Genomic DNA, 27,716 nt, shown 5'->3' with positions numbered 1-27,716 from the left:
TTAACTGCTCAGTGCAGTTGGTTTGAATACTCTTAGAACCCTTATAAATAAATTTCTTTTCAAAATCATTTTAGATTTTGGGGTTAATTCTTATGACTATCAGATGCCTACTAGTGCGACAATGATGGCTGTTTTCTTGTCTATAACAAGTTTAGTGCATCGCAGAGATAGTTTGATGCATCACAAAGAATTACTGTTTACTAAAGAGTGTGCAATCTGTGAGTCTATATGGATTTTGACAGTTGTATAGGAAGTTTAATTGAATTTTAAAAGTGCTTAAAAGTTCTTTGATAATAATTTTAAAAGAGGTATGTATACAAATTTTTCTAAGTAAAATAAGAAAATGAAGCCTAAAAATTGTAGATAATTAATTCATCTAAAAGTAAACATACTGACTGCAGCTCTTGAGGATGAGGAGGAAACACAGAAGAATGAAGCAAGGTAAATAAACTTAAAACAACTCTGATTATTCATGCAATGGCCAGCAAAATCATCCAGGACCCTTGGCCCCCTATCCAGTCTTATGACATCTTCATCTAACTTCTACAGTGTCCTAATTTTTACATTCTGAGACAAGTGGAACTTCTAAAGTTCAGATTTGGTGTTATAATTATTAATGGTCGCAAAACAACAATAATAAGTTGTGACTATATGAATGAGAGAGCTGGGATTCACTGGAGAAGGTGGTCATAGAAAGGAGAGGATATGATTGTGGGGCTGCAGTCATAGACTCATAGACTACTGAAAACGGAAAGAAATTTAAGAGATCACATAATCTAGACTACTTTTTCAGATGAAGAAACTGAAGATGCAGTGATTTGCCCCAAGACACAGAGCGACTGGATGGGTAAGGGAAAGGAAAGCAATATTTACTAATATAATATTTATACATATTTTTATGTATGTCTACATATGTATGTATATATAGACATATACAATGTACATGTATATATAAACATATATTTATATGTATGTGTATAAGCCTACCGTTCACCCTCAGTTCCCCTCTCCTTTACCTCAGGTCCTTGAGCATAAGTTTTGGACTCCGCCTCCCACATGTTCCTTCCCTGCTACTCCCATATCTCAATGGCTCATATTCTTACTTTTTCGGCAATACAGACCCTCTTCCCCTGGCCCTTTCTTTCCAGTGCTGGCTGCTTCGACTTTGGGAATTTCGACCTTTTTCCTGCACCACTGCAAAAGCCCACAGCTGTCTCTAGGGCCTCAGCCGCCGCGTCCCCCGTATCCATGGAGACCACGTAGCGCAACGCACCAGTTATTTCCAGGTTTTCTATTGGCTGGCAGGGGTACTCCGCACCCCTCCTACAACTGTAAACCAATGAGCTCAAGGCACAGGGCACAACCAGTCAGCTGCGTACTATCAAGCTTCCCCTCTTATTTCCATCCGCCCCCAGCAATACGTCACACTGTCTCGGGCGCAGTCTTTCTGGGACTTGTAGTTTATTGAGTGACTAGAACCCCACGCTCTTTATGCAGTTCAAAACTACCTATCCCGTCCTCCCACGGGCTTGTTGGGGAGTTGGGAAGGGTGAAAAGACGCCCTGTGGTTAAAGACTGGGGAGTTTCGACCCGGGGTTTTAATTACCTCTGGAGTTTTTAGTGGCCAGCTGGGTAGGTGGATTGCGGTGGGGTGGGCTCGATTTATGGGGTTGGAGGGCTCATTACCGTCCACGCTGACCCGTCGTACTTTCTTTACTCCGTTAGCCTCTCCGGCTCAGCGGCGGCCGGGTCAGCCGCTGCCAAGGACCCCCGGCGCGTGGCTGTGGTGACCTCGAGCCGGGCTTGAGCCGGGGTCATGTTTGTCCCCGGCCCCGGCTGGTGGCTGGGCGGCCCCCAGTTCGGCCCCTTACGTCTATGGACCCGGCTCCGGGCTGCCACGGCTCCGGCGGCGGCGCGCCGAGTCCGCCCGGCCAGACCCTACAGCCTGTTGGAGAAGAGTAGCTTGAGCGAGCCGGCGATCACCCGCAAAACCCCGCTCAAGGAGTGGACGCTGGTTGTCAACCCGTTCGGGCGCCTGCAGGCGCGGCTCCCCTGCGACATCTCCGTGAGACCCCTAGACCCTTACCATTACCCGGACGCCGACCGAGTGCTGGTCACGGTGAGCGTCGTGGAGGGCGGCAGCCTGGACCTGGACAGCATCCAGGTGAGGTACGACGAGGCCCTGAAGCAGATGGCCATCATCTCGGACAGCATCAGCCACCAGGCCTCGGTGGAGGTGAAGGTCCCCATGAAGTTCGGTAAGCCAAGTGGGGTTAACCGTGAGCTTCACAAAGTCACGGAGGTCGTCGGATGGTTTGTTCAAGGTTACACAGGTGCTTCGAACCCAGGTCCTTTGATTCCAAATTCGACGACATTTTTCTTTGCACTACACAAGTCTTCCTAGACCCGTTAATAGTATAATATTATTAGCAATCATAACAGTAGCTATCAGTAATATAGCGCTTTAAAGTTTGCAAAGCGCTTTTCGTTTGTAATCTCGTTAGGTCTTAAAAAGTAATGGTCCCTAGGCATTTATTTGACTTCCAAAGTAAAGAAGAGACGTGTGTGCTTTATATTTTGATAAATCTTTTGATCCTAAAAGTAACAAGACCTAGGCAGTTATTGGCTGGTAGAGGAAAGGGGCATGGGCGCTGCACTGGTTATCCAATTGGATCCTAAAAATAACTGCTGGCTTAGGCGCTTATTGACCGCTAAGGTAAAGGGACCTACGCTTTACATTTATGTCCTATGCTTCTATGAATGGCACCTAGCTAGTTTTAGTTAATTGACTGCTAAGGGAAAGGGACGCTTGTTAAGATCGATCAGTTTGACTCCAGATTGCTGTTTTATTACTTCGGACTCCAGGTGTTCCCTTTGAGAATTACATTCTGCTAAATTTAATCTTATTTTAAAAGGAATGATTATGTGCTCAGGTGATAGAGTATTTAAAATTGAAATGGAGATATGGCTTGATAATGACAAAAAGATTGCCATCCTCTCTGGTATACTTCAGTTACAATGGCATCTCCAATTGAAAAAGTGTATTTTAAAGCCATCAGAAGCAGCATGGGGGCGAACAACAACTTTCTGAGGGAATAATTGGTAGAGGGCTTATATCCTCTGTTAGATTTCTCAGTTATTACAGAAGATGAGATTTTGAACAATTTCATTTCTTGGAGACTTCAAATCCTTGATGTTCTACTAATAATGACACTCTTCAGATAATGTTTTAGATTTTTTTATGACTGTTCTAAAGAATTGATGTAATTGGAAGCATTAATTCACTTTGATCCCCTTTACCTCACACTGGACTTAAAGTCAGGTTCAGATCTTAGCTCTGCAGCTTAAAAGATCTGTGACCCTAATTTCTCTGAACCTTAGTTCTTTTTTTTGTTTGTTTGTTTTTTGGCAGGGCAATTGGGGTTAAGTGACTTGCCCAAGGTCGCACAGCTAATACATATGTCGAGTGTCTGAGGCCGGATTTGAACTCAGGTCCTCCTGACTCCAGGGCTGGTGCGCTACTCACTGCACCACCTAGCTGCCCCCTGAAGCTTAGTTCTAATGCTGTTGTGGAAAGCCTACTGGATTTGGACCCAGAGAACAGTAAGTTCCAGTTCTGGAACTGCCAGGGAATAATCTGTGTGACTTCCAGCAAGTCCCTTCATCTCTTTGGGCTTCAGTTTCTTTAACTGTGAAACGAGGGGGTTGGATTAAGTAACCTCCAAACTTACTTCCAGCTCTAGCTCTATGGCCCTATCACTGATTAAACATATTACTTGCCTTACTGAGTTTTTATAAGCCTCAGGGGAGATGATGAGTGTAAAGAGTCATTACTATTTGGAAAGTAAAAGTAGAGGTCTTTATAGGTTAACTATGACTAATTGTTCCTAAACATTTTAGAACTATTAGCCAGTTAGGTATAAAGATATACCTCCCATATGTTTTTTTAAATAAACAAAAGATCAAGAGATGTGAAATGATTTGACCATTGTCACATACCTAGTAAATGGTAGAGGTAAAATCAAACCCATATCTTAACATTCGAAATCACCTGCTTCTAACCTGCTTTTTGATCTGAGTTTTAAGAAAGTTCTCATTTCAGTGAAGCAGAGCTGTATACACTAATCATTATTATCTGCAGATATTTGTACTAATGAGGCCTCAAAACAGTTATGAAGTATAAAAATGTGGGAGGCTGAGACCACACTCTCTTAGCTGTGTCAATGGTTGGCAATCTATATGTGGCCAGAGGTACGTAGAGATTTTTGTAGGCTGGCTGGCCCAGTGCTGTTTGGCTCTGCTTGAACATACTTTTTCTGGGCACAGTTCAAATTTGTATCTTCCTTTCTTTATCCATTTTTAGAACTTGTAAAGGGCACCTTCCATATACATCCAATCTTATGTATGTATGTGCATGTGTGTATTTGTATGGACATATTTACATAACTGTGTGCATATGTATATGCGTATGTGTGTGTATATATATATTCTAATGAATTGTTAAAAAACTATTTTAATTCTGAAATTACCTTTTCTATTCTTGAGTCTGCTTTTTGGTTGTTGGTTCTCATAATGACACTTTTCAGGTGATATTTTAGATATTTTTATTGTTGTTCTGTTGGACCAATATAACTGGAAGGATTTATATATTAGTTCACTTTGCTCTCCTTTATTTCATACAGGTACTAATCCTATTCCCGTTTTGTTTCATTTCTTCTCTATGTATTAATATAAACCAATTGCTCTAATTCATAACTCTCACTCTGGTACTGATAAATTCTCTAGGAGAAACATCACTGTAGTCTGCCATGGTTTTTCTGGGCATTTTCCTGTTTCTGTAATTTTTGGCCCCCTTCCACCCGCCAAATCTCCCATAGACATATTTGGATCCTTGAGTAGTAGAGTGAATAGGGGGAAGGGAGTTTTTCTCTTCCCACCCCCTACCATTTCAGATCATAGAGGAATAGAGAAGTTTTTCTGACAACCAATAAAGGTTGTCCATTTTGATTATATTGCTTTAAGATAGAATCTCCTAGCCTTTGGTGATAGATTTGATATTTACCACCCTTCTCTCTCTAGTAGTTTTAGATAATGGTTTTATAAATTTCAACAAGCAGGAGCTGCCCTTACAAGAGTATTGAAAATTCCTTTTGAACCTTCTGAAGAATGTGACATGTTCGCATAAATCCTTGTCTGTCAAACTATGGGGCCTTGATTTCACTGTAGTTAAGAAGCATACTGTTTGTTTAGTTTCCTATTGGTGCTAGGCCCAGAGATATCTGTTTATTAGCAGATGACTTAATCTTAGTTTTATTTTCTCATGGCTGTTCTCAAGAGTTGCTTAATGGCCAACTCTGATGCTTCACTGTGCTAGTAGTGGAGTGACACTAGATTCTAGAAGTTTATGCCATTGGAATGCAAATTCTGGAGGGTTCTACCAGATGGAAAGGCTTCAGGTCTGGACCAGTGGGCAAAATATAAGTCTATTGTCTCAGGAACAACCCAGTTAATCACAGAGAAATAAGTTACCTGAGGTTTGGTTTCCAGATAATTATTGAGGGACAGGGAGAAAACCATAGTAACTCTTTGACAGTCCACTGAGGCATGGAGAAGTCACAACCTGTAACAAGAGGGCAGGGGTAGGGAGGAAGGGAGAGGTCTTACAATGATCTTTGAAGTATAGGGTTATAGCTAAGATTTGTCCTTGCGATCTCTCTGAATCTCAGAAAATGTATTTCTTTTCTTCAGTTGTCTAAGATCATGCTATTAGTAAACATGGCTAGAAGGCTATTTCTTCAACTCCTTAGTAACTGGGAGCAATATACAAGAGTAACAGGACTGCTTTCCCTAGTTACTTCTTCACTATGCACTGGTATTCGGATCTGACCATGAAATGATCTTTCCATTATCCAGTAGGAAAAAAAAATCATATTTTTCTTTTTGATGCATTTCATTCTTTTGGCAAATATATTTCATTAGTATAGTATTTTTTTTCCTTAGTATCACCCATATATGCTTATTACAGATAAGGTGACTTCACAGCCCCTTGTCCAGACTCATAGTCATAAATGCCACATGTGTCTTTAGTCAGACTGATACCTGTCTCAAACAGGTATTCCATTGAAGAGGAGAGGAAAAGTAGTTTTATCCCCTCTGCCTGGCCACTAGAGAAGGTAAAATAATGGAGCTATCTCTCAGACAGCCACTGAAGGTTGTCTGTTTGGATTGTGCTGCTTTCCACTAGCAGCTCTGTCTTTTAGGCCAGACCCAGTGTTGACGGCCCTGCTCTCTGAGGAGCTATCTTTGCAGGGATGTCGAAATCTCTTCTTTCTGTTAGCCATTGTACTAACTTGTCTTTCTTCATTTCTAGATTTGAATATCAGGACATCAGGGACTGGCTGTGTAAAGGTGCAGGAAGCCGAATGTGATGATTGTAGAATAGAAACTGAACAAGGGATCAGCGTCGTGCAATCAGTTAAGGTATGTAGGTATGCCAAATTTTCCTAAACTTAACAAACTCAGACTTATAATATTTGGTATGGTAGTAAGCTGAAGACTTACTAATGATACTGATCTTTAACGTGCATAATCAGTCACTTTTCAGTTCTCCAACTTTAGTTTTAAGTGAACTGTGCTGGTAAGCCACTCTAGTGGAAGTATGATGGTGATAGACTATTTTGAGGATTTCTCTTTGACTTTCTTATATCTAAAGTGAGTAATGGCTCCCTGACTATTTTGAGAACAGTCCTTTAAATTGTAGAAAAAATCATGTTCCCAAAGAAATGTTTCCTGAAGTGTTTTCTAGAGGTCTCAGAGGCAGCATGGCCTAGTGCAGGAGTGGGGAACCTGTGGCTCTGAGGCCACATGTGGCCTTGTAGGTCCTTGGGTGCAGCCTTTTGACTGAGTCCAAGTTTTACAGGACAAATCCTTTTATTAAGGATTTGTGAAGTTTAGATTCAATCAAAGGGCCGCACTTGAGGACCTAGAGAGCCGCATCTGGCCATCAGGCCCCCAGGTTCCCCACCTTTGGCCTAGTGGATCAATGACAAGCCTCAAAGTTAGGAGAGGCCTTGATTCAGGTTCTTGTCTGAGTGACCAATAGTGGCCATGTGACCCTGAACACTTTCCCTCTCAGTACCTCAGGCAGCTCTGTGTCTCGAATTTGCGAAATAGTTGCCTTCTTCACTGGTAAAGGGAGCTCTTCACTGGTATCTTCCTGAACTAATGGAATCATAGGTCTACTTTAAAAAAAAAGTGAAAGAAAATTATAGAGGTCATTCACTTTATACTGTAGATATATACCTGAATAGCTATATGCAAATGAATCTATGGTCTGTATGCATCAGGAAACTCATTATTTAAAGGATCACGTTGATGAATATTTAACAAACATTTGATCCCTAATTTACACATTTTAACCCAATATGAAAATTTTAATTTTGTTAAATAGCAGATGTGTATTACTCTTAGTGACAATTCGTTATAATAATATGTAGAAAAACACTGTATGTGGAAGGTAAGTAAACTTTTGAAACAAAAATTTTAAATACTGGAGAAAATATTTTAATTTCAGTGGTAGAGTATTGCCTGACTCATTTTAGGCAAAGGCAGTCAAACACTGTCCTGGTCAGTAAGGGAGTTTTAAGGAAGGCCTCAGGTAAGTTAAGAATTTTTTCCCCCTTCATATTCAAAATCTGTAGCTATATCAGAAAGACAGATTGAGTAAGGAAAATGCCACATTTGTGACTTACTTGGCTGTGTGAGGAGAAATATAGGTTTTAATAAAAAGCTTCTTGGATGCTTTTCCTTTAATACTTGAAAAGACTGTTTATCAGGTAACTTATGGTTTTGTATAGTTTTATTGTTAAACGCATGCTTTCCACCATTTGTCAGTTTGAGAGCTTTAATTATTTTGTCAGCCTTTAATTGTTTTAAAGATTTCCCATTTTTAAATTTATCTCTATTTTTATAAACACAGCTTCTCTTCCTAGACATTTTAGGGACATTCTTCCTTCTTTGCCCCCAAGTTGGGTCTATTTTCAGACTAGACAAATATATTTTAACAGCATAGCTCAAGCAATAGTCATATGTGGGGCATATCTTAAGAAAGTAAGAATTCATTTTAATTTTAAAATTTGTTTTACCCAAAAATGTGTCTCAAATCAGTTTTGCTTATCCTAGCACAGTCTCAAAGTAGCTCTTTACTTAAAATTGGATCTTACTTCAAGTGATTTATTTCAGAAAACATTGGAAAAGAGTAGGAATTACTTCTGGAATCTAGCATAGCACATTGTAATGACGGTGAGTTAATCATTTTTTGCTAGTTAAAATTGTTTCAGAAAACTGTCTCAGGCCACTAGGTGGCAATGAAGACTTTGAAGGCAGCTCTCTAGTAAGAATCCTTACGTATGATCGATAGGATTACTACATTGGTCTTTGTAGCTATTCACTTCAGAAATGTGACCATATAGGTAATGAGCTGTTTTAATTTTCAAATAAAATCACAAATGAATTTTTTGATGTTTTGAATTTTTTAAAAATTTCTTATATTTTTGTGAAATCTTTGATCAATTCACTGAAAGAGGGATAAGCCAGTGAGAGTGAATTCCCACCATTACAGCTGAATTTAATATTGCTTTGGCTATTCCTTAGGAAAGTTATTCTTTGGCATAGAACCCAAAGAAATGAACTTTCATGAGAAAATGACTAAACTCTCTATACATTTGCTTCTGTTGGGGCAAAAACCCTATGAATTCATAAGGATGTTTAATGATGTGAATATTTTAAGGCTTGTTAGTATCTTTTCTGTTTTGTTTTCTTCTTCAGAAGTTCTATACACATTTAGCTTGAGAACCTAGGTGTCAATGTTGATCATACTTTCCTTGCTCGCTTGAGGAAAAGATGGACCCTGATCTTTTCCCTCCACTCATTTCCCTGTTATATCACTGCACTTTCTTGTCCACAGTTAGCAAGGCAAAGAAAAATACATTGTTCCAGACAACTGTCAGGTAGGGAGAGGCACGTGAAAGACATTCCCCTTACTAGTTTGGACTACCCTATCCATTCATATGGGACAGGAGGCCAAACTATTAGTAGTATCTAATAACCAGTGAGTGGTTTGTGTGTCACATAAACATCCCACTGGGAACATCAAGGCTGACCTGTCCTACCCCTTGGTATTGCAGGGAGGGAACAGACAACATGTGCAGATGTTCATGCATGCATGTGCATGCATGACTGTGCAAGCATATATATTTTTCTGTTTGCAGACCTCAGTATTTTTATTTGTTTTTAATTTTCAACATTCACTTCCATAAGATTTTGAGTTCCAGTTTTCCTCCCCATCTCTCCCCTCTCCCACCCCAAGACTTCATGCATTCTGATTACCCCTTCCCCCAATCTGCCCTCTGTTCTGTCACCTACCCCCGCCCCTTGTCTTACTCCCTTCCTGTTCCATTTTCCTGTAGGGTAAGATAGATTTCTATACCCCTTTGCCTGTATGTCTTATTTCCCATTTGCATGCAAAAACAATTTTTAACATTGATGCTTTGAATTATTTTGATATTCTGATAGTAAACAGTTGGTTCTTGATATGAGAGTCCTTTCCAGATCAGTGGTCAGTGTACACTCAGATTACTGACTTATTAGAGCAAGAAATCAAAAGCAATACCAAGTTACAAGACAGAATAAAAAGCAAAATGAAATGGCAGGCATAACCTCTCTTAATGAGCCATTGACACTGAAAAATGGGACGTGGAAGCAAAGAACAGACATTGATTCCATCACTGTTTCTTAAAATTAAGCTGATAAAATCATCAGGGAACTAAAAGGCCTAGAAATCAACTCAGCCAGCCAACATTTGATCTTGTCAAGCATGGAGAGCATGGTCAATCATGCCAAGGGCAACAAGTCTTAGAACAGTCTTGTCTGTAAAATCTTACAGAGGTTGATGGTGGAAGATTATGAACTGTATTGCTTCATAAAAGTGAGAAGCATTGGGAGGAAAAGCAAGTTTACAGAAAGTTAGCAAGAGATCCATTTAACTCAGATTATCTCAAGGATATTTAAGAGTGAAAGTGGCGGGAGGACAACAAATAGATGAAAAATGGAAAAGAGATGGCAGTATTACTAGAACAAACTCTGTTTCTCTATCAGTGACAGTGGAGGCCGGCTCACCACATCTGAATTCTGATATCACAGTCCCTGATGTATGAGATAGAAATGGCACTAAAGGAAACAAAAATAAGAAGAGAAGCTGGACTAGACCAGTGTACACAGAGCAGGTCTACTCTGGGGGGCAACATAACTTTGTGGACACTGGGGGATACCAAATACTTGAAAAAAAAATCACCTAATTAGTGATGGAGGCAACTTTGTATATACACAATTTTTAAGAATAATCTATACATGCATTGAGGACATTTTTGATAAAGGTATAAGAAGGGAACAGGCAGGCTTTTGCCAGTGGTATTCTAGAGTGGACCACATTTTTGCAGGCATACAGTTGGCTAAAAGATGGAAAGAATACGTGGCCCCTCAGAGGGTTTTTTCCCTCTATTAAAAAGACTTTGATTAGATAGAGCACCTCTCTTCGCAAATGAGGTTTCCATGCATGTGAAAATCACATAAAATTCACTGAATGATATAACAGAAATAACTTTGATGACTGCCTCGTTATTAATAGCAAGTGAGGCTTGCGGTGACAGTGTAGGTCATGAGCCTTCAGAAGGTTGATGACCTAGGTATTTAGTGTGTTTTAGGGAGCGTCCCTGAGTGTGGGACTTAAGGGATTGGAGTGGAGAAGAGGGCTACGAGCTAGGTACTTAACGCCTTGCGAACCAAGCCAGAATGACCTGGGAGCTGGGTAAGTGAAGTGATAGATTAATGAACCTCAGAGTGGGGAAGGTTATTGTTAAATTATGGTAATAGAGCGGGTCTGAAAGTGTCGCTGAACATGACAGGAGTAATCCAATACTGGAGAGAGTGGTAAAGGGTGCAGTGTTTTTCTGGAGTGAGTTGGGTTTCTATGAGTGAAGGGAGATGGAAAGAATATGACAGGAAGAGGCCTAAGACAAAGGAAAGTGTCAATAGAGAAGGGGCCATAGAGGGTGTAATGGAAGTGGGGAGGAGAGTTGGGCTGAGATGATTGAGAAATAATAGGGTAATGTGATTTCTTCTAGGGACCTGATGACTGAATTCAGGGATTAGAAGAGGAGGAGCTAAGAATTCATTAGTTATAGGATGGGAAAGTATCATTTGGCTTGGGTAGCACACATGGTGGGTTTGTTATTGCCCAAAGACAGTGGAAGAAAGAAGATCTGGGTAAGCATCTAGGCCATTCGTTACATGCTTGGTGACCAGTTCCTTAGGGACTTCATTGAACTTATGTTTATTACCAATTTCTTTGACACATTCCAAGATGGAGTTGGATGATACAGAGCCAGAAGATCCTGGCAAGTAGAGTGTGCACTCAGTTGTTGGCCTGGTATCTGAAATCCCTTTCCTAGACTAAGTCTTGGCAGTGAAAAGCCTGGTGCTTGAGGGTATGGTCATGGGGATAGAGTCAAACTACTGATGATGAAAGTCCTGTGGTGTAGAGGTGTAGCAGTTATGGAAGGATGAGGAATTCTTGCTTTTCTCATATGCTGAGGGGAAGTAGGAAGTACCTCCTCACATAGCAGTAGGTTGTTGAATTCTAATCCAGTCCTTAGGAGCTGTAATAAAGAGAGGTTAGAGCATTTGTTGCTGTGACTCCAGGCAGAGTGGCAGTAGATCCTGATACAAGGATGACAAAAGAAGCAAGTCCCTGAGTGTAATAGAACCTTCTTGTTAACTCATAACCACGGACCCCAATCTTTTCAGTTATGTATTGTAATCCCCTGAGGGATGATTAGATTAGATTCTTACCTTCTTTAACTTGCAGTACTTTCAGCCCAGTGTTCAGCATCAGAAACTGATGGGATTTTATCAGTGGAAATGACATTACAGAAAAGACTGCTCTAACACCGTGTCCTAAGGATCACGGGGCCTTCCAGCACAGCCTGCAATTGCACCCTTCCCTGTGTATTTGTCTTTCTCATTAGATCATGCGCTCCGAGTGCAGGAACTCTCTTTCATACTGTTTGTATCCTGCATGATTAGCCCAGTATGCACATAGTGCTTAATAAGCACTTCATTCCTTTAGCTATGTTCTGTGGAACTTGATGCTTGGCTGTATTTTTTTGTTTGTTTTTGTGCTATGTTGTCACTTCATTGATGTTCTCTGGGGATATTGAAGTATACAGGGATATCTGCTCCTGTTTGCCTTCCATTATGGCAAATTTTCTTCTTTTTTCACTGAAGTTTTAATTTCTTCCCCAGTATACACATTACATGCATGCACACACATGCGTACACACTCAGACATACACATACCCCTTTTCTTCCCTCTCTGCCACACCTACTATCTGCAGCTTCTCTGTCATGGTGACTCTCATTGTATCCTTAAGGAGAGCTTAAAGTTGCCAAATATTCTTTGTAAAATTAAATCAGATATCGATTGTGCTTGAGCATGAAGAAGGTGATTTTGCTTCTCTTTCATAAAATAGAGTGCATGATCTTTGTAGCTGTTTTCATTGAGCTTTTTGAATTACTTCCAGCTTACTTGTGGGTGTTATTCATTATGGCTAAAATCAATGGAAGTCTGATTGCAGATGACATGTTTATAAATTTAACTCTTGCAATTAAATGCTTTGATGATAAGACAAAAAAAGTCTAAATTGCTGGATTTTGTTTGTTAGAATTATAATCCCCAATGCAAATAAAACTTTTACAAACTGTCTTTCAGAGTAAAAAATTACATATTCAAACAAAAGGAGGCAAAGTGATCTGTCTGGGAACTATTCTTGGAAATATAGACATTCATGCATCAGAAAAAAGTGTAAGCAAATATAAGACTTTTCTTTTTTATAAGTTTTAGTTTAAAGTTACTTTTAAGAAAGAAAAAAAACCAATGTTTTCTAATGAGATTTAAAATGTGAATTTATTATGTTTCATGCAATGAAAACTTGAATTGAGTATGTTTGAATCTCAGAGCAGCAACATGATAGAAAGAACGTATGCTAGACTTACAGTCAAGGCAGACAGACCTGACTTCAGATTCTGTCTATGACACTTCTGGGGTGATCATGGTTTGAGCTGTAGTTTCTTCATCTCTAAAATGGGCTTAACATTATATGTAGTACCTGCCTCAAAGGGTTGTTGTGAGTATCAAATGAGATAATGTTTATAAAACACTTTGTAAGCCTTGAAAAACTCTGTAAGGTAGAATTGCTATTACTATTTTAATATATTGAGTTCCTGTCTTGTAAAGCCCTGCTCCATTGCCTTTTGGTGGCATGGAGCTTCTAAATGTGTGTGCACACTGCAGAAATCCTCCTGAGCTGTGAGAGTTTTCAGCATTGGCCTAGGGGTGGACATTGTGATCTGAGGACCAGCTTCATTGGCTCCACAGAGGCTCTTTCCCACAAAGTTGTGCACCAGCTGATCCAGTTTTTTGACTACAGCAAGGGGCTGCAATCTGCATCAGTAAAAGGATTAATCTAAGAGGTGAAAACATGGGCATCTTTGTAGTAAAGTGTCCCTAAAAATGTATTTGACTCCAAATCTGAATTTTTATTTTTTGGCTGATTGTAGATTAATACCAATACCAATAGCTGACATTTGTATAGCACTAAATGTTTAAACCAAAATTTTTATGTACCTTATTTCATTTGCAACAACTCAGAGTTCTAGGTCAAATGATCAGGAAGATGGAAGATTGATTGTCTCCAGACCCCGTTAGCCCTCCAGCACTCCCAAAAAGTCAATTATGTGTCAAATATAGAACAAGTACAGCTGAATTCATAGAACAGATAAGAGAGAACCCCTAATGTAAAATCCTTATGAATTAACACCAGAGGACTTTAACCCTTAAAGCACTCAGTATTCATACCCCTCCCCTGCCAGCTTCTCCGCTTGCCTGGCCCAAGGCAGGTACATAAGCCGCCTTGCAAGCTTGTGTCCTTAAGTCCATCTTGGGAATCTCCTCCTCTTCCTATTGCAGAATCTCTGCAGGAAACTGAGCATTCCTACCTCTGCCAAATTCCGATAGAGCTGAGGAGGAAGGGAGATATGCTTCCTTTTGACTGGGACCCAGTCCTAGGTTAGGGTTGCAGAGAATTTGCCCAGAAATACTCTCTTCACCCTCCTTCCATCTTGAAAAAAGCAGTAGATACTTTTATCTCTGCTGGAAAAGTAAAGGAGGTCCAGGGGAAGAATTGGGGTTAGAGGTTGGGGAAGCAACTTTGCCTGAAAGAAAAGGCACTGAAACCCAGCTGAGGCCAGTCTGGTCCTCTGGAAAGGTAATCAGGGCAAGGGGACACAGTCCTACAAACCCTAGATCCCCTAAAGCAGGTAGATTGAGGTAGCCCATTCCCAGCCTAACCTACCACCAAAGGGAGAGGGGCCAGAAAATGAGTGATGGAAAAATGCAACAAATTCTAAAATACATTTATTTCAAGAGAAAAAACTCTCAATAAAAACACAGAGCACAAACAGATTAGTCAACAATGAGGATCCTAAAACCAAATGGTAAAATTAGTAGTAAATCCTCTAAGAGAACACATAGTTCTTTTGACAGATATGTTAAGACAAAGGAATATGAACCAGTGCCTGATGAAACAGAATCCTATGGACTCTTAAAGAAAGCATAAAATAACTGGAAACCTCATGATATTTCAAAATTGAAATGAAATCCACAAAAGAAAACATTAGGAATGAATACAGACCAGAACTTACAGTTTTCTATGCAAAATTTTAAAACTTAGCATAATAGAAAAAAAAAATTGAACTCCTAATGGAGAGTCCATAAAAAAGGGAGAGCTTAATAAATTTAGAACACAAATACTGAAGCATAGTTATATCTGGCAAAAGAGAAGCAAAAGTCAACCTTAAAAGAACTCATGAGTTATATATAAACCAAAATAATTGACCTGGAAAACAAGATGAACAGAGACAACTTTAGGCTTATAGTTTTCCCAGAAGAACATGACAAATAAAAAAGCCTGAAAATTGTAACACATGTAACACATATAAGAAAATGAACTCTTGGCATCACCTGCATTTTCCAGATGAGGAAAATGAGGTTCAGAGAAGTTAATTCAGTTATCACTGAATTTTGTGTGATCCCATGGTCACACAACTGGTAAATGTTAGAAGCAGGATTGAAATCCAGTTCTTTCTGGCTCTATCTTCAATATCACTATGTAATTTACTTTAAAAGTAGAGGTGAAAATATGATTTACTTAGAACAGAACATTAAATGTGTTGAGTATTTTTCAAGACTTGAATATGCTAATCAGTGTATTAAGTACAAAATATATTTGTTGAATGACTGAATAAATTTTGCATTATAGGCAAATTTGAAGGATGACATTATAAATTTGTGTTACTTTAATATTCTCCACAAGATGGCACTAAATGATAACATTTCTAGAAAGTTGTTTCCTTTATTTAAATGTCATTATCAATAACTTCTTATTGTTGCTTTATAAACGACATTGACATTGAATAGATTGATAGCAGGATGTAATTTTAGAGGTAGAAGTCTGCAATGAAAGTTGTTTAATATATTTTTAAATGAGTGAGTCTATAGATTTTGGTTACATTATGCCATTTTTGTTTTCTAATATTGCCAAGAATCTTTTGGTACAAATTTGAGAAGTGATATGGTTAACTCTATGGAGATGATTGGTGGCAAATTTTATCTTTAAATTTTTGTTGGAATGATTAATTCAAGTATTGTTACCTCTGTTACATTTTATTTATATGTACATATGTATACATATATAAATATATAATTATGTATGTATATAGTATATATAAAATAATTTAACCTGTTACATTATTTTTAAAAAATCTTCTGTGAACATATAGCAATAAGCTGTTTGAACTAATATACTTATCTCTTTGGACTGGGGTTCTCAACCGAGGGTCTATAAATTTGTTTTTTTTTTTTTATATTTTGTTGACTGTATTTTAATATAATTTCCTTTGTAATATATTTTATTTTATGCATTTAAAACATGATTCTGAGAAGGTGTGCCTAAACTTTAGCAACCTGCTAAAGGGCTACCTGACACACAAAAAAGATTAATAATGCCTATTTTAGGGTGATAGATTGAGAACCTATCTTAATAAAACCCAATAGCTTAGAAGCCATGTAATCCTGCCCATTCATTTTATAGAAGAGGACACCAAGGCCCAGAGTGGTTGTGTCTTTAAACTAATGGTGTGAAAATGCCCCACAAAACACAGTATCCCCTATCACCTCCCAGATTAATGTCCTTGATAAGGGTGAAATAAAAATTTCTGAGCAGTCTATCAGTCAAACATTTATTAAGTGTCTAATGTGTGCTAGGCGCTGTGCTAAGGAGCCAGAGGCAGTCTCTGATTTTGAGGAGCTCGCAGTTTAATGGTAGAGACAACCTGTAAACAACTATGTACAAAAAAAAAAACTACATATGGGATGAATTGGACATAATTGACAGTGGAAAGTGTCTAGAATTAAGAAGGGTTGGGAAAGGCGTCCTGTAGAATGTGAGCTTTTAGCTGGGACTTGAAGGGAAGCCTGGGAAGCATTTCCAGCATGGGGGACAGCAATGAAAATGCCTGGGGTTGGGGAGAATACGGTTTTGTCTGAGGAACAGCAAGGAAGCCAGTGTCACTGGATCTTCAAGTAGGTGGTGGGTAGGTGGAGAATAAGGTGCAGGAGGATAGGGAAGGTGAGGGTGGGGCATGTTATGAAGGGCTTTAAATGCCAAATAGGATTTTATGCTTAATCCTGGCCTTGATAGGGAGCTACTGAAATTTATTAAGTAGTGGGTGGAGGATTACATAGTCAGAGCTTCATTTTGGGACAACTATCACTTTGAAGTCTGTGTGGAGAATGGACTGGTATAGGGAGAGACTGGAGGCAAGGACACCAACCAGAAGGCTTTTGCAGTAGGCTAGGTGTGAATTGATCAAGATCTGCATCAGGGTAGTGGCCTCTCAGATAAGAAAAGGGGCCATATATGGGGAGATGTTGTAAAGGTAAAATGAGCAGGACTTGGTAACAGATGGATATGGGGTGGGGGAGGATGAGAGTGAAGAGTTCAGGATGATGAGATTGTGAGCCTAGGTGACTGGGAGGATGATGGTACCCTAAATAGTAACAGGAGAGTTAGGCAGAGGGGACAGTTGTGGGGGAAGATAATATTCAGGTTTTTAAAAATAGTATTTTGTTTTTTCATCCAATTACATGTCAAGAAAATTTTTAACTTTCATTTTTACAAGATTTTGAGTTCCAAATGTTTTTCTCTCGCTCCTCTCCCCTCTTCTGAGAATGGTAGCAATTTGATATAGGTTATACATGTGCTATCATGTAAAACACATTTCCATATTAGTCACAGTTGTGAAAAGAAATAAATGAAAAGGGAAAAAAACACAAAAAAATATGAAGTGAAAATAATATGCTTTGATCGGCATTCAAAGGCCATCAGTTCTTTATCTAGATGTGGATAGCTTTTTTCAGCCATTTCCCTGTTGATGGCCATTCCCTCAGTTTCCAATATTTTGCCACCATGAAAAGAGCTGCTATCAATATTTTTGCACATGTAGGTCCTTTTTGCTTTTTTATGATTTCTTGAGATACAAGCTTAGTAGTAGTATTGCTGGATCAGAGGGTATGCACAGTTTGGTTGCCCTTTTGGCATAGTTCCAAATTGCTCTCCAGAATGGTTGGATCAGTTCACAACTCCACCAACAATGCATTAGTGTTCTTATAAATTTGACTCCGTTCTTTATATATTTAAGAAATGAGGCCTTTATGAGAGACACTTGCTGTAAAGATTATTTCCCAGCTTTCTGCTTTCCTTCTAATCTTGGTTGCATTGGTTTTGTTTGTAGAAAAGCTTTTTATTTTAATATAATCAAAATTCAGCTTTAGATATATTGAGTTTAAGATATCTATAGGACATTCATTTTGAGATGTTGAATAGGAAATTGAAGATGTGAGACTGGAAGTCAGCAGAGAAGTTAGGGCTGAATAAGTAGTAGATTTGAGAATCATTAGCTTAGAAATAATTGAATCTATGGGAACTGATGAGATCATGAATTAAAATAATATAGAGGGAAAAGAGAAGTGACCCCAGATGGAACCCTGGGAGATGCTCACATTTAGCAAGTGTAACCTGAGTGAAGTCTCTAGCAAGGAGACTAAGATGGAGCAATCAGACAGGTAGAAGGAGAACCAGGAGAGTAGAGTGTCTTGAAAACCTAGGAGAAAGTATCAAGGAGAAGAGAGTGATCAGTAATGCCACAGGCTGAAGAGAAGTCAAGAAATATGAGGGTTGAGAAAAGCTCATTAGATTCTTAGTAACTCTGGAGAAAGCAATTTTGGTGGAATAATCAGGTTAGAAGAGAACAGGTCATTAGACTTGGCGATTGAGAGATTGTTAGTAACTTTAGGAGGGAAATCTGGACATCTCTGCTACTCCTTTTGAATCATTTCTTCATGTTATTTTATGTGTTACTTTCAGATTGTTAAACAAGCAAGTATAAGAACCAACGTTTACACAAAAACCCAGCCTGAGTTATTCTTGGATTCTTGTTTTGAGTTCACTGGATTACTGATTGCATCCAAGCATTAAGCTAGAATCCACTAAATACCTTTATTGTTTCTTTAGCCTGTTTTCTCTTCCCATCTTTTTTCATAGTAGTTTTGTCTCATTCCAGAATAATTTTCTGTGTATATATTTATGATAGGACTCTCAGAATTTTTTATTTAAATGAAGTCACATATAGTATGTATAACATTTTTTTTTAAATGCAATTTATTTATTTAACATATTTAGTTTTCAGCACTGATTTTCACAAGAGTTTGAATTACAAATTTTCTCCCCATTTCTACCCTCCCCCCCACTCCAAGATGGCTTATATTCTGGTTGCCCTGTTCCCCAGTCAGCCCTCCCCTCTATCACCCCCCTCCCCTTTCATCCCCTTTTCCCTTCCTTTCTTGTAGGGCAAGATAAATTTCTACGCCCCATTGCCTGTGTATCTTATTTTTTAGTTGCATGCAAAAACTTTTTTTTGTTTTTGAACATCTGATTTTAAAACTTTGAGTTCCAAATTCTCTTCCCTCTTCCCTTCCCACCCACCCTCCCTAAGAAGTTGAGCAATTCAACCTAGGCCACACATGTATTATTATGTATAACCCTTCCACAATATTCATGTTGTGAAAGGCTAACTACATTTTGCTCCTTCCCAACCCATCCCACTTTATTGAATTTTCTCCCTTGACCCTGTCCCCTTTCCAAAGTGTTTGTTTTGATTACCTCCACCCCCATCTGCCCTCCCCTCCATCATCCCCCCGCCTTTTATTTTTTTTTTTTATCTTCCTCCCTCTTCTTTCCTGTGGGGTAAGATACCCAACTGAGTATGTATGGTATTCCCCCTCAGGCCAAATCTGATGAGAGCAAGGTTCACTCATTCCCCCCTCACCTGCCCTCTCCCCTCCTCCCATAGAACTGCTTCCTCTTGCCACCTTTATGCGAGATAATCCACCCCATTCTATCTCTCCCTATCTCCCTCTCTCAGTATGTTACTCTCTCATCCCTTAATTTCATTTTATTTCTTTTAGATATCTTCCCTTCATCTTCAACTCACCCTGTGTCTGCTCTCTCTCTTTTACATATATATGTCTACATATATATAAACATATATATATACACATACATACACATACATACATATACACATAGATATATACATACATACACATTCACTTATATATATAAACATATATATACATATACATGTATACATATATACACACATACATGTATACATATATACACACATACATACATATATATATATATATAGATATATATATATATATATACACACATACATATGCATATTCCCTTCAACTACCCGAATACTGAGGTCTCATGAATCATACTCATCATCTTTCCATGTAGGAATGTAAACAAAACAGTTCAACTTTAGTAAGTCCCTTGCAATTTCCGTTTCTTGATTACCTTTTCATGCTTCTCTTGATTCTTGTGTTTGAAAGTCAAATTTTCTATTCAGTTCTGGTCTTTTCACTGAGAAAGCTTGAAAGTCCTCTATTTTATTGAAAATCCATATTTTGCCTTGGAACATGATACTCAGTTTTCCTGGGTAGGTGATTCTAGGTTTTAATCCTAGCTCCATTGACCTCCGGAATATCGCATTCCAAGCCCTTCGATCTCTTAATGTAGAAGCTGCCAGATCTTGGGTTATTCTGATCGGGTTTCCACAATACTCAAATTGTTTCTTTCTGGCTGCTTGCAGTATTTTCTCCTTGATCTGGGAGCTCTGGAATTTGGCAACAATATTCCTAGGAGATTTCTTTTTGGGATCTATTTGAGGAGGCGATCGATGGATTCTTTCCATTTCTATTTTGCCCTGTGGCTCTAGAATATCAGGGCAGTTCTCCTTGATAATTTCCTGAAAGATGGTATCTAGGCTCTTTTTTTGATCATGGCTTTCAGGTAGTCCAATATTTTTAAATTATCTCTCCTGGATCTATTTTCCAGGTCAGTGGTTTTTCCAAGGAGATATTTCACATTGTCTTCCATTTTTTCATTCCTCTGGTTCTGTTTTATAATATCCTGATTTCTCATAAAGTCACTAGCTTCCACTTGCTCCAATCTAATTTTTAAAGTAGTATTTTCTTCAGTGGTCTTTTGGACCTCCTTTTCCATTTGGCTAATTCTGCCTTTCAAGGCATTCTTCTCCTCATTGGCTTTTTGGAGCTCTTTTGCTATTTGAGTTAGTCTGTTTTTTAAGGTGTTGTTTTCTTCGGTGTATTTTTCAGTATTTTTTTGGGTCTCCTTTAGCAAGTCATTGACTAGTTTTTCATGGTTTTCTCGCATCCTTCTCATTTCTCTTCCCAATTTTTCCTCTACTTCTCTAACTTGCTTTTCCAAATCCTTTTTGAGTTCTTCTATGGCCTGGGGCCAGTTCATGTTTTTCTTGGAGGCTTTGGTTGTAGGCTCTATGACTTTGTTGTCTTCTTTAGGCTGTATGTTTTGGTCTTCTTTGTCACCAAAGAAAGAATCCAAAGTCTGAGACTGAATCTGGGCACGTTTTCGCTGCCTGGCCATATTCCCAACCCACTAACTTGACCCTTGAGTTTTTCAGTGGGGTATGACTGCTTGTAGACTAACGAGTTCTATGTTCTACGTTTGGGGGGGAGGTGCCAGCTCTGTCAGAGCCGCACTCCTCCTTCCCCAAGGACCCCCAGTCCAGACTGGGCTTAGATCTTCAGCAGGCTGTTGCACTCCTGCTCTGATCCGCCACTTAATTCCTCCCACCAGGTGGGCCTGGAGCCGGAAGCAGCAACAGCCGTAGCTGCCCCACCTCCGCTGCCCCCCGGGGCTGGAAGCCGAACCGTGAACTCCTTCCACTCCCGCAGCTTTTCCCACTAACCTTCTCCGCAGTCTTTGGTGTTTGTGGGTCGAGGGGTCTGGTAACCGCCGCAGCTCACATATTTAGGGCGCAGGGGCCCCCTCCGCCCGGCTTCTGGTCTGGATCGTCCACGCCGCTCAGGCTGGGCTCTGCTCCACTCCGTTCCCAGCTCCCAGCTCCGTGTGGAATAGACCTCACCCAGAGACCATCCAGGCTGTCCTGGGCTGGAGCCCTGCTTCCCTCTGCTGTTCTGTGGGTTCTGCCATTCTAGAATTGGTTCAGAGCCATTTTTATAGGTTTTTGGAGGGACTCGGGTAGGGAGCTCACTCTAGTCCGTGCTTACCAGCCGCCATCTTCTATGTATAACATTTTAAAAAATGTTCAAATTTGTGTTTTTTGAAGAAACACAAAATAAATGTGTAAAATAAATCTGGTTATCAGAGTGCCCAGTGCTTAGCACAGATTCTTACAGATAATGAATGCTTAATGTTTACTGATTGTATATATTTACTTTTCGAGCCAAAAAATGCTTTAAATATCTTTTCTGAAAAGACTATTAAGATACTATATATTTTTCAAGTTTTACAAAGTGATTTTTAAAAATTATATCTAATTTAATTTTCCTGTGAAGTAGATAGGGATAAAATTATATCATTCCCATTCTTCAGATAGAGAAACTGAGAAATAAACATGACTTGTACAGTTTCACAATGAATCAATCACGTAGCTACCATGTAGCTCTGAGATTTCTTTTTCTGGTCTTCTAAACAAAAGACTACATTCAGTTTGACAATTCATTTAAACACTAATTAAAAATCTACTGTGTACTTCCAACAAACAGCTTACTTTCTATTACATTTGATATATATTAAAGCTATTAAAAACTTTTCAGTTTCTGTTCTCACACTAAAAAGGAATATGTTATTTCCAGGCTTCTTTCAGTAGGAGATAGTTCTTGATATTTCTGTTAGCATTCAGCTTGAACTATATATTTCATCGAGTGGGTAGTTAAGAGAAATTAAAAGCATCACTGTACTATAAACTATGATTTTTTTTTTAGTTTTGTATATCAGTTAAAAGTATCTACAAAAGGGTCTCGTAGCCTCTTGACAGTACAGACTGTACTTCCTACATTATAATTTATTGAAGGGAATTATTAAGATAGATAACACTATGTGAAAAAAATGCAGTTTATTGTTTTATTTTCTTTTGGACTTTTTTCTAGCTTGTAGAGAACAAAATACTCAATGTTTTATAAACAAGGTCAGCTCATCATCATTTTTTCCAAATAGTAATTAGGAAATGTGATGATAGTATTGGTTAGGCATTGAATAGAATACTGGACTGGAAATTAGAATGAATGCTCTGTGCCTTAGAGTAGGACTTCTCAATCTGAGGTGTGTGGATTTTGTTTTAATATTTTGATAACTATTTCAGTATAATTGGCATTTGTAATTAAACCAAGTATAATGCATTAAGCTTAATAGATTTACTTAAACTTCATAATAAGTAAAATTCCACAGTTATACAAAAATGTTCCTCATTCTAATCAAGTGAAACTTGTCATTGCAACCATTGACAAACTTTCAATATAATAGGTTTTACAGAACTAATCTTCACATTTTTGATTTAACAACAACGATTAGGAAGTTCTTGATTCTGAATTGGTGTTGAAAGTTAACATTGAGTTAGATTAATTATTTTTTTCCCTTAAAAAGAGAAGCAGGCCAAAAACATAACACATTCTCTAAATGAGCAAATAGACTCATTAGAAAATACACTGATTTTTTTTTCCAGAGTGAATTTTACTCAGGAATTGTAGTAAAATCTGTGGTCTGTGATTTTTTTTAAAGAATAATCTCTACTAATTCAAAATGACAACCCCGAGGCACTATAAAATTGTGAAGTGCCTCCCAGATCATCAAAGAAAATGCCTTTGGAATTGTCTTAGTACTAAGTGTATCTAAGTATATCTAAGTTCTTTACAAACCAACTATTTACTTTGGCAGTATAGAATATTCTTCTTACAATGCTGACTAATATGGATTTTACCATGCTAGGAATAACTTCTGCATGATAACTTCTTTGTTTTAGAGTATGTGACTTTTGTGATTATTGTAATTTCTGAATTTAGTTATTTGCAGAATCATAGTATCATAGATATAGGACTAGAATGGACCTTAATAGTGATCATTTAGCCCAGCATGCTCACTTTGATGATGAAGAAGGGGAGACAAAGACAAATGAAAGGGACTTGCCTAAAATCCCACAAGTTGGGAGTAGCAGATTTGGAATTCACATGTCAAATTCACAAGGAATTTATTCTCTAGCATCTCTGAATTTTAAAGTTAGATTTTAATTATTTCCAAGTGAATGTTAGGTGACCCTATCTTCAAAAGAATAAATACCAGAAAAAATAGCTGAGAACCCAGGTAATATGTGACTATTTCAAGGTTCCCTAGAATTGGCTTTTATGATTTTCCAAGTCACTACCAATGCCTGTTACTTTTATTATATATAAGCTAAAGTTTTCAGAAAGTACTTCATGCTACCACTTCAGGATACCAGTTGCTTCCTTATATCAGTACCCTTGCTGCTTATAACTTGTGGGCCCTACTTTAATATCTAGGAAGCACTTTATTATACCATAACAATCGCAGTTCACATTTACGTAGTACTTTACAATTTACAAAGCAGTTTGCTCATGAAATAGTCCTGGGAGCTAGAGAAGCCAGTAGTTATCTTCTCCATGTCACAACTTTCCTTATCGCAGTTTTGCTATATTGCGGGTCAGCATAAAAAATTATGGGAATTTTGGGGGAGTTCTGTGGAAGCTACAGACAATGCATGAAGGCCAGCAGATGACACAGAAGTTTAGAAACACAGAAATGCACAAAATATATTATAATATTGTATAATATCAACCCAAATTTTACAATAAGGTACTATAAACACCCCCTTAAAAGAAAGAAAAAATTCAGACTTCTTCTGTGGTATGAAGGGAGAGCCACGAAATTTTATGCAGATTTTCCTGATTTTACAGATAGCATGCCCCTAACCCCAGTGATGTGGAAGGGATGACTATAGACATTGGCCCAAGGACAATGGCCACTGAATTTCAGAACAGAAACTTGAACTAAAGTAGTCTGAATTTAAATCTCTGGTTTGTTTCATCCTTTCACACTGACAACCATAGAAAAAAAACACTTGAGTTATGGAAAAATATAAGGAGGATACCATCTAAAAATAACTAGGTATATTAGTGTTTTAAAATTTGTTTTATAACTTTAGAGGGAGTATAGCATAATAGATGGGAAGGGGACTTGGAGTTGGTATAACAGACTTAGATTTCAATCCCAGCTCTCCTGTGCACTGGCTATGGCACTCTAGACAAAACCTCTTAACTTCTAACCAAAAAGGGATCTAAGACTATGAAGTGTGGAGTGGTTGCTTATCTGCTTGGACTGAAAGGATCCCTTCGTTGAGAGTTCAATGTGCCAATGAAATTATAGTCCAGGCTTCCCCTCTCCCCCCACAAATCCCACTTAGAGATACAACATTTTTGTCATTAAAGCTTGTTATGGAGTGGCAAGTTTTTATGAAGTTCCTGGTTAGTTCAGTAGGTGCTTTGATGGCTTTTAAAAAATCACTCTTTGGTTTGATAATCAACTGATTTAAGTAATTTTCTTTTATTAGACCGTGACTATAGATAAACTCCAGGGGAGTTCTGTTAACATATCTACTGAAGATGGTTTGCTGAAAGCTGAATATCTGTATACAGAGTCATCATCTCTGTCTTCTGCTGCTGGGGATATTAAATTGGGAAGCATCCATGGTAAGATGAAAGTGTCATGAAACATTGCAGTCTTCTTAGTTCAGCATACGTGAGTTATTTTTCCCCGCATCAGGTAGACATTTCTTTTAGAGATTTAGGACTCAGTCACAAGAAAACATAACATCTGAGCAAACAAAAAACCAGAAAACTGTGGCAGGAAACTGCCACAAACCAAAGCAATTATATATTGGCAAGAAGCTGATATTGTTAGATATGAAACTGGGTGTTTTTCTCTTTGCTGAAAATATTAGACTTTTATCCATTTCTTTAAATATTACAAAGAATTGTAAACTTCAAGGAAAAATTGAAGCATGTGGAGAAAAAAATTAAGAGCTTTATAAAAAGGGAGAGACAGAATATCTTTTGAAATAAATATGGGTTTTAAACAGTTGCTTACATTTTTATAGAAAATCCAATGGTTGAGCTATTTAATAAGACTTTTGGATGGAATCTGGTCAGTGATTCTCAGAGATACTATATTTGTTCAACATGTCTTCTCTCTATTTTTACTGGCATCATATGCTTAAAGGACCCTGCCAATTTCTGTTTTCACTGGGTAGGTGGCATTTGGTTTCTTCCCAAAATATTTTTCTAAAAAAAACAAGAACCAGAAGTATAATTAACGAGCATCTTTTATGTTATTGCAAGGGAAAGGAAGAGGGAGGCATGTAATGTTCAGTATCCCTGATCATACCTTGACCCCCCTTTTTAATGTTTTAACAGGTGATTCAAAGCCTAGTGAAATATTATAGACTTTCTGCTAGTAGATATTAATGAAAATTATTTATTTTTGAGGAATCCTGGTACATATATTAGTTGTCTTTTGCTAGGGCTTTTTTCTTTAAAAGCACACTGTCTTGTTTTTACCACAGGAATAATCACCCATTTCTATTTTATGCTAAACTGAAAATTTGTACCTTTATGTAGCAAAAATCCAGATTTGAAAATTGAACAGTAATTAATAAATTAAGAAAGTAAAAATAGTATTTACTAATCATCTTAGGCATCAGAGAACAGCAATTATTAGTTAGCTTATGAAGGTATAAACAAGATTTCCTAGTCACTTTGTGCATTAGAGAACATGCTGACCCTCATTAATAGATGGCATTTCTTTATCTGGAGGTGCCCTATAATCTCTAGCATATCATATGAATCAGACCAGAGTACAAGCTTCTAGGGGAAAAAATCCACAAAAACAAAAATCTAAATATGGACAAAATAGATTGGGGATAATTAATTCCTCCTCTCAAACACCAAATAGTGATTTAATAACTTAATAGAGTTAAGATATTTTAGTCATTTCTCTATCCAAGATTATATCTTCTGTCAGAAAGAACATGAAAACAAACAGTATTTCTTTTAAACAAATAGTTTAGTTATTTCATCATGCTTTTTAAAAGTTAAATTGTGCATGAAATAATTGTAGAATTTTTAGCATTGAATATTTTTACAATGACTTATTTTCTAAAAAAGATTTTTGTTGCATTTGGAATGCATTTAGTTATGACTTGTAGTGGAAGAACAATTTCTGATAAGCAGATTGGAGGTTCCAGTGATCACATGTTGCTTAAAATAGGGCAAGAAAATCGCAAAATATTAGAAATTTTGTTTAAGGTTTATCTTCTTTTATGTCCAGATGTATGTTAGACTTTTTTCTCATGTCCTCTTCTCTCTATTTAATGCAAATAAGTTTTAGCTATGAACAAGATTTTGTAGTATGTTTTTGCTACTGTGTATACCTTTACTTTCAAGATTGAAAGAGATGGAATACAATAAAAAAAGTTATTTTTATAATGAATTGCCATCATTACCCTGAAGCAAAAGAACTTTTAACAGAATATATTGGAAAGTCCTCAGACTTCTAATTGCTTAACTGAAGTAGCAACAAATTCCTAAAGAAGAAAAGTTCTACTATCATTTATACATAATTTTTCATGTTTTCTTATAAAGCTTATTTTGCGTGGTATAGTGGAAAGAAAGGTGGACTATAAATCAGGATATTTGTTAGGGAAATGGTTAGACTAGATGACCTTTAAGAACTTTTTCCCCTCTCTCACATTATTTGATTCTAGTTCCTCAACCTGGAAAAACACTACAGGTGGTCCCTGATTTATTCATGTCTAACTTCCTATAAATAATAAGTGTGGTGCAGTCAGGAACCACGCCTCCTCCCCTCCCCCCACATTGGAATTTTTCCTTCTTTATTCTCTTCCATTCTTCCATAATATCACCGTAGGTAATGTACCAGTATTCTCTGGGAATTTATAAGAATGATGTCTGTTTCTCAGATCAACCATGAAACAAATGAATTAATGAGCTATCAACTAGGTTTTTCCTATGCTTTCCAAATGTATTTTGTTTCTAT

At 37.9% G+C, this 27,716-nt stretch overlaps 1 protein-coding gene across 3 annotated transcripts in view; it reads left to right on the top strand.

Annotated features, from left to right (window-relative positions):
- Positions 1 to 1,338: 1,338 nt before the first annotated feature.
- FAM185A (family with sequence similarity 185 member A) overlaps positions 1,339 to 27,716 on the top strand; it is a 79,915-nt gene continuing 53,537 nt past the window's right edge. The window contains exons 1-5 of one of the 3 annotated variants that reach the window (XM_036761563.1): positions 1,339 to 1,632; positions 1,726 to 2,258; positions 6,371 to 6,480; positions 12,827 to 12,919; positions 25,213 to 25,351. In XM_036761563.1, the coding sequence (XP_036617458.1) occupies positions 1,817 to 2,258; positions 6,371 to 6,480; positions 12,827 to 12,919; positions 25,213 to 25,351 (784 nt within the window). In that variant the 5' untranslated portion in view covers positions 1,339 to 1,632; positions 1,726 to 1,816. Of the gene's footprint in view, positions 2,259 to 6,370; positions 6,481 to 12,826; positions 12,920 to 25,212; positions 25,352 to 27,716 lie in introns of all 3 variants that reach the window. The other 2 variants (XM_036761562.1, XM_036761564.1) reach the window with 2 other exon arrangements.

This window comes from Trichosurus vulpecula, chromosome 5 (genome assembly GCF_011100635.1).
Source record: "Trichosurus vulpecula isolate mTriVul1 chromosome 5, mTriVul1.pri, whole genome shotgun sequence".
In the NCBI taxonomy this organism is placed as follows: domain Eukaryota; kingdom Metazoa; phylum Chordata; class Mammalia; order Diprotodontia; family Phalangeridae; genus Trichosurus; species Trichosurus vulpecula.
Note: the sequence above shows the minus strand (reverse complement) of the source record. Positions and strands in the feature narration are given on the sequence as shown.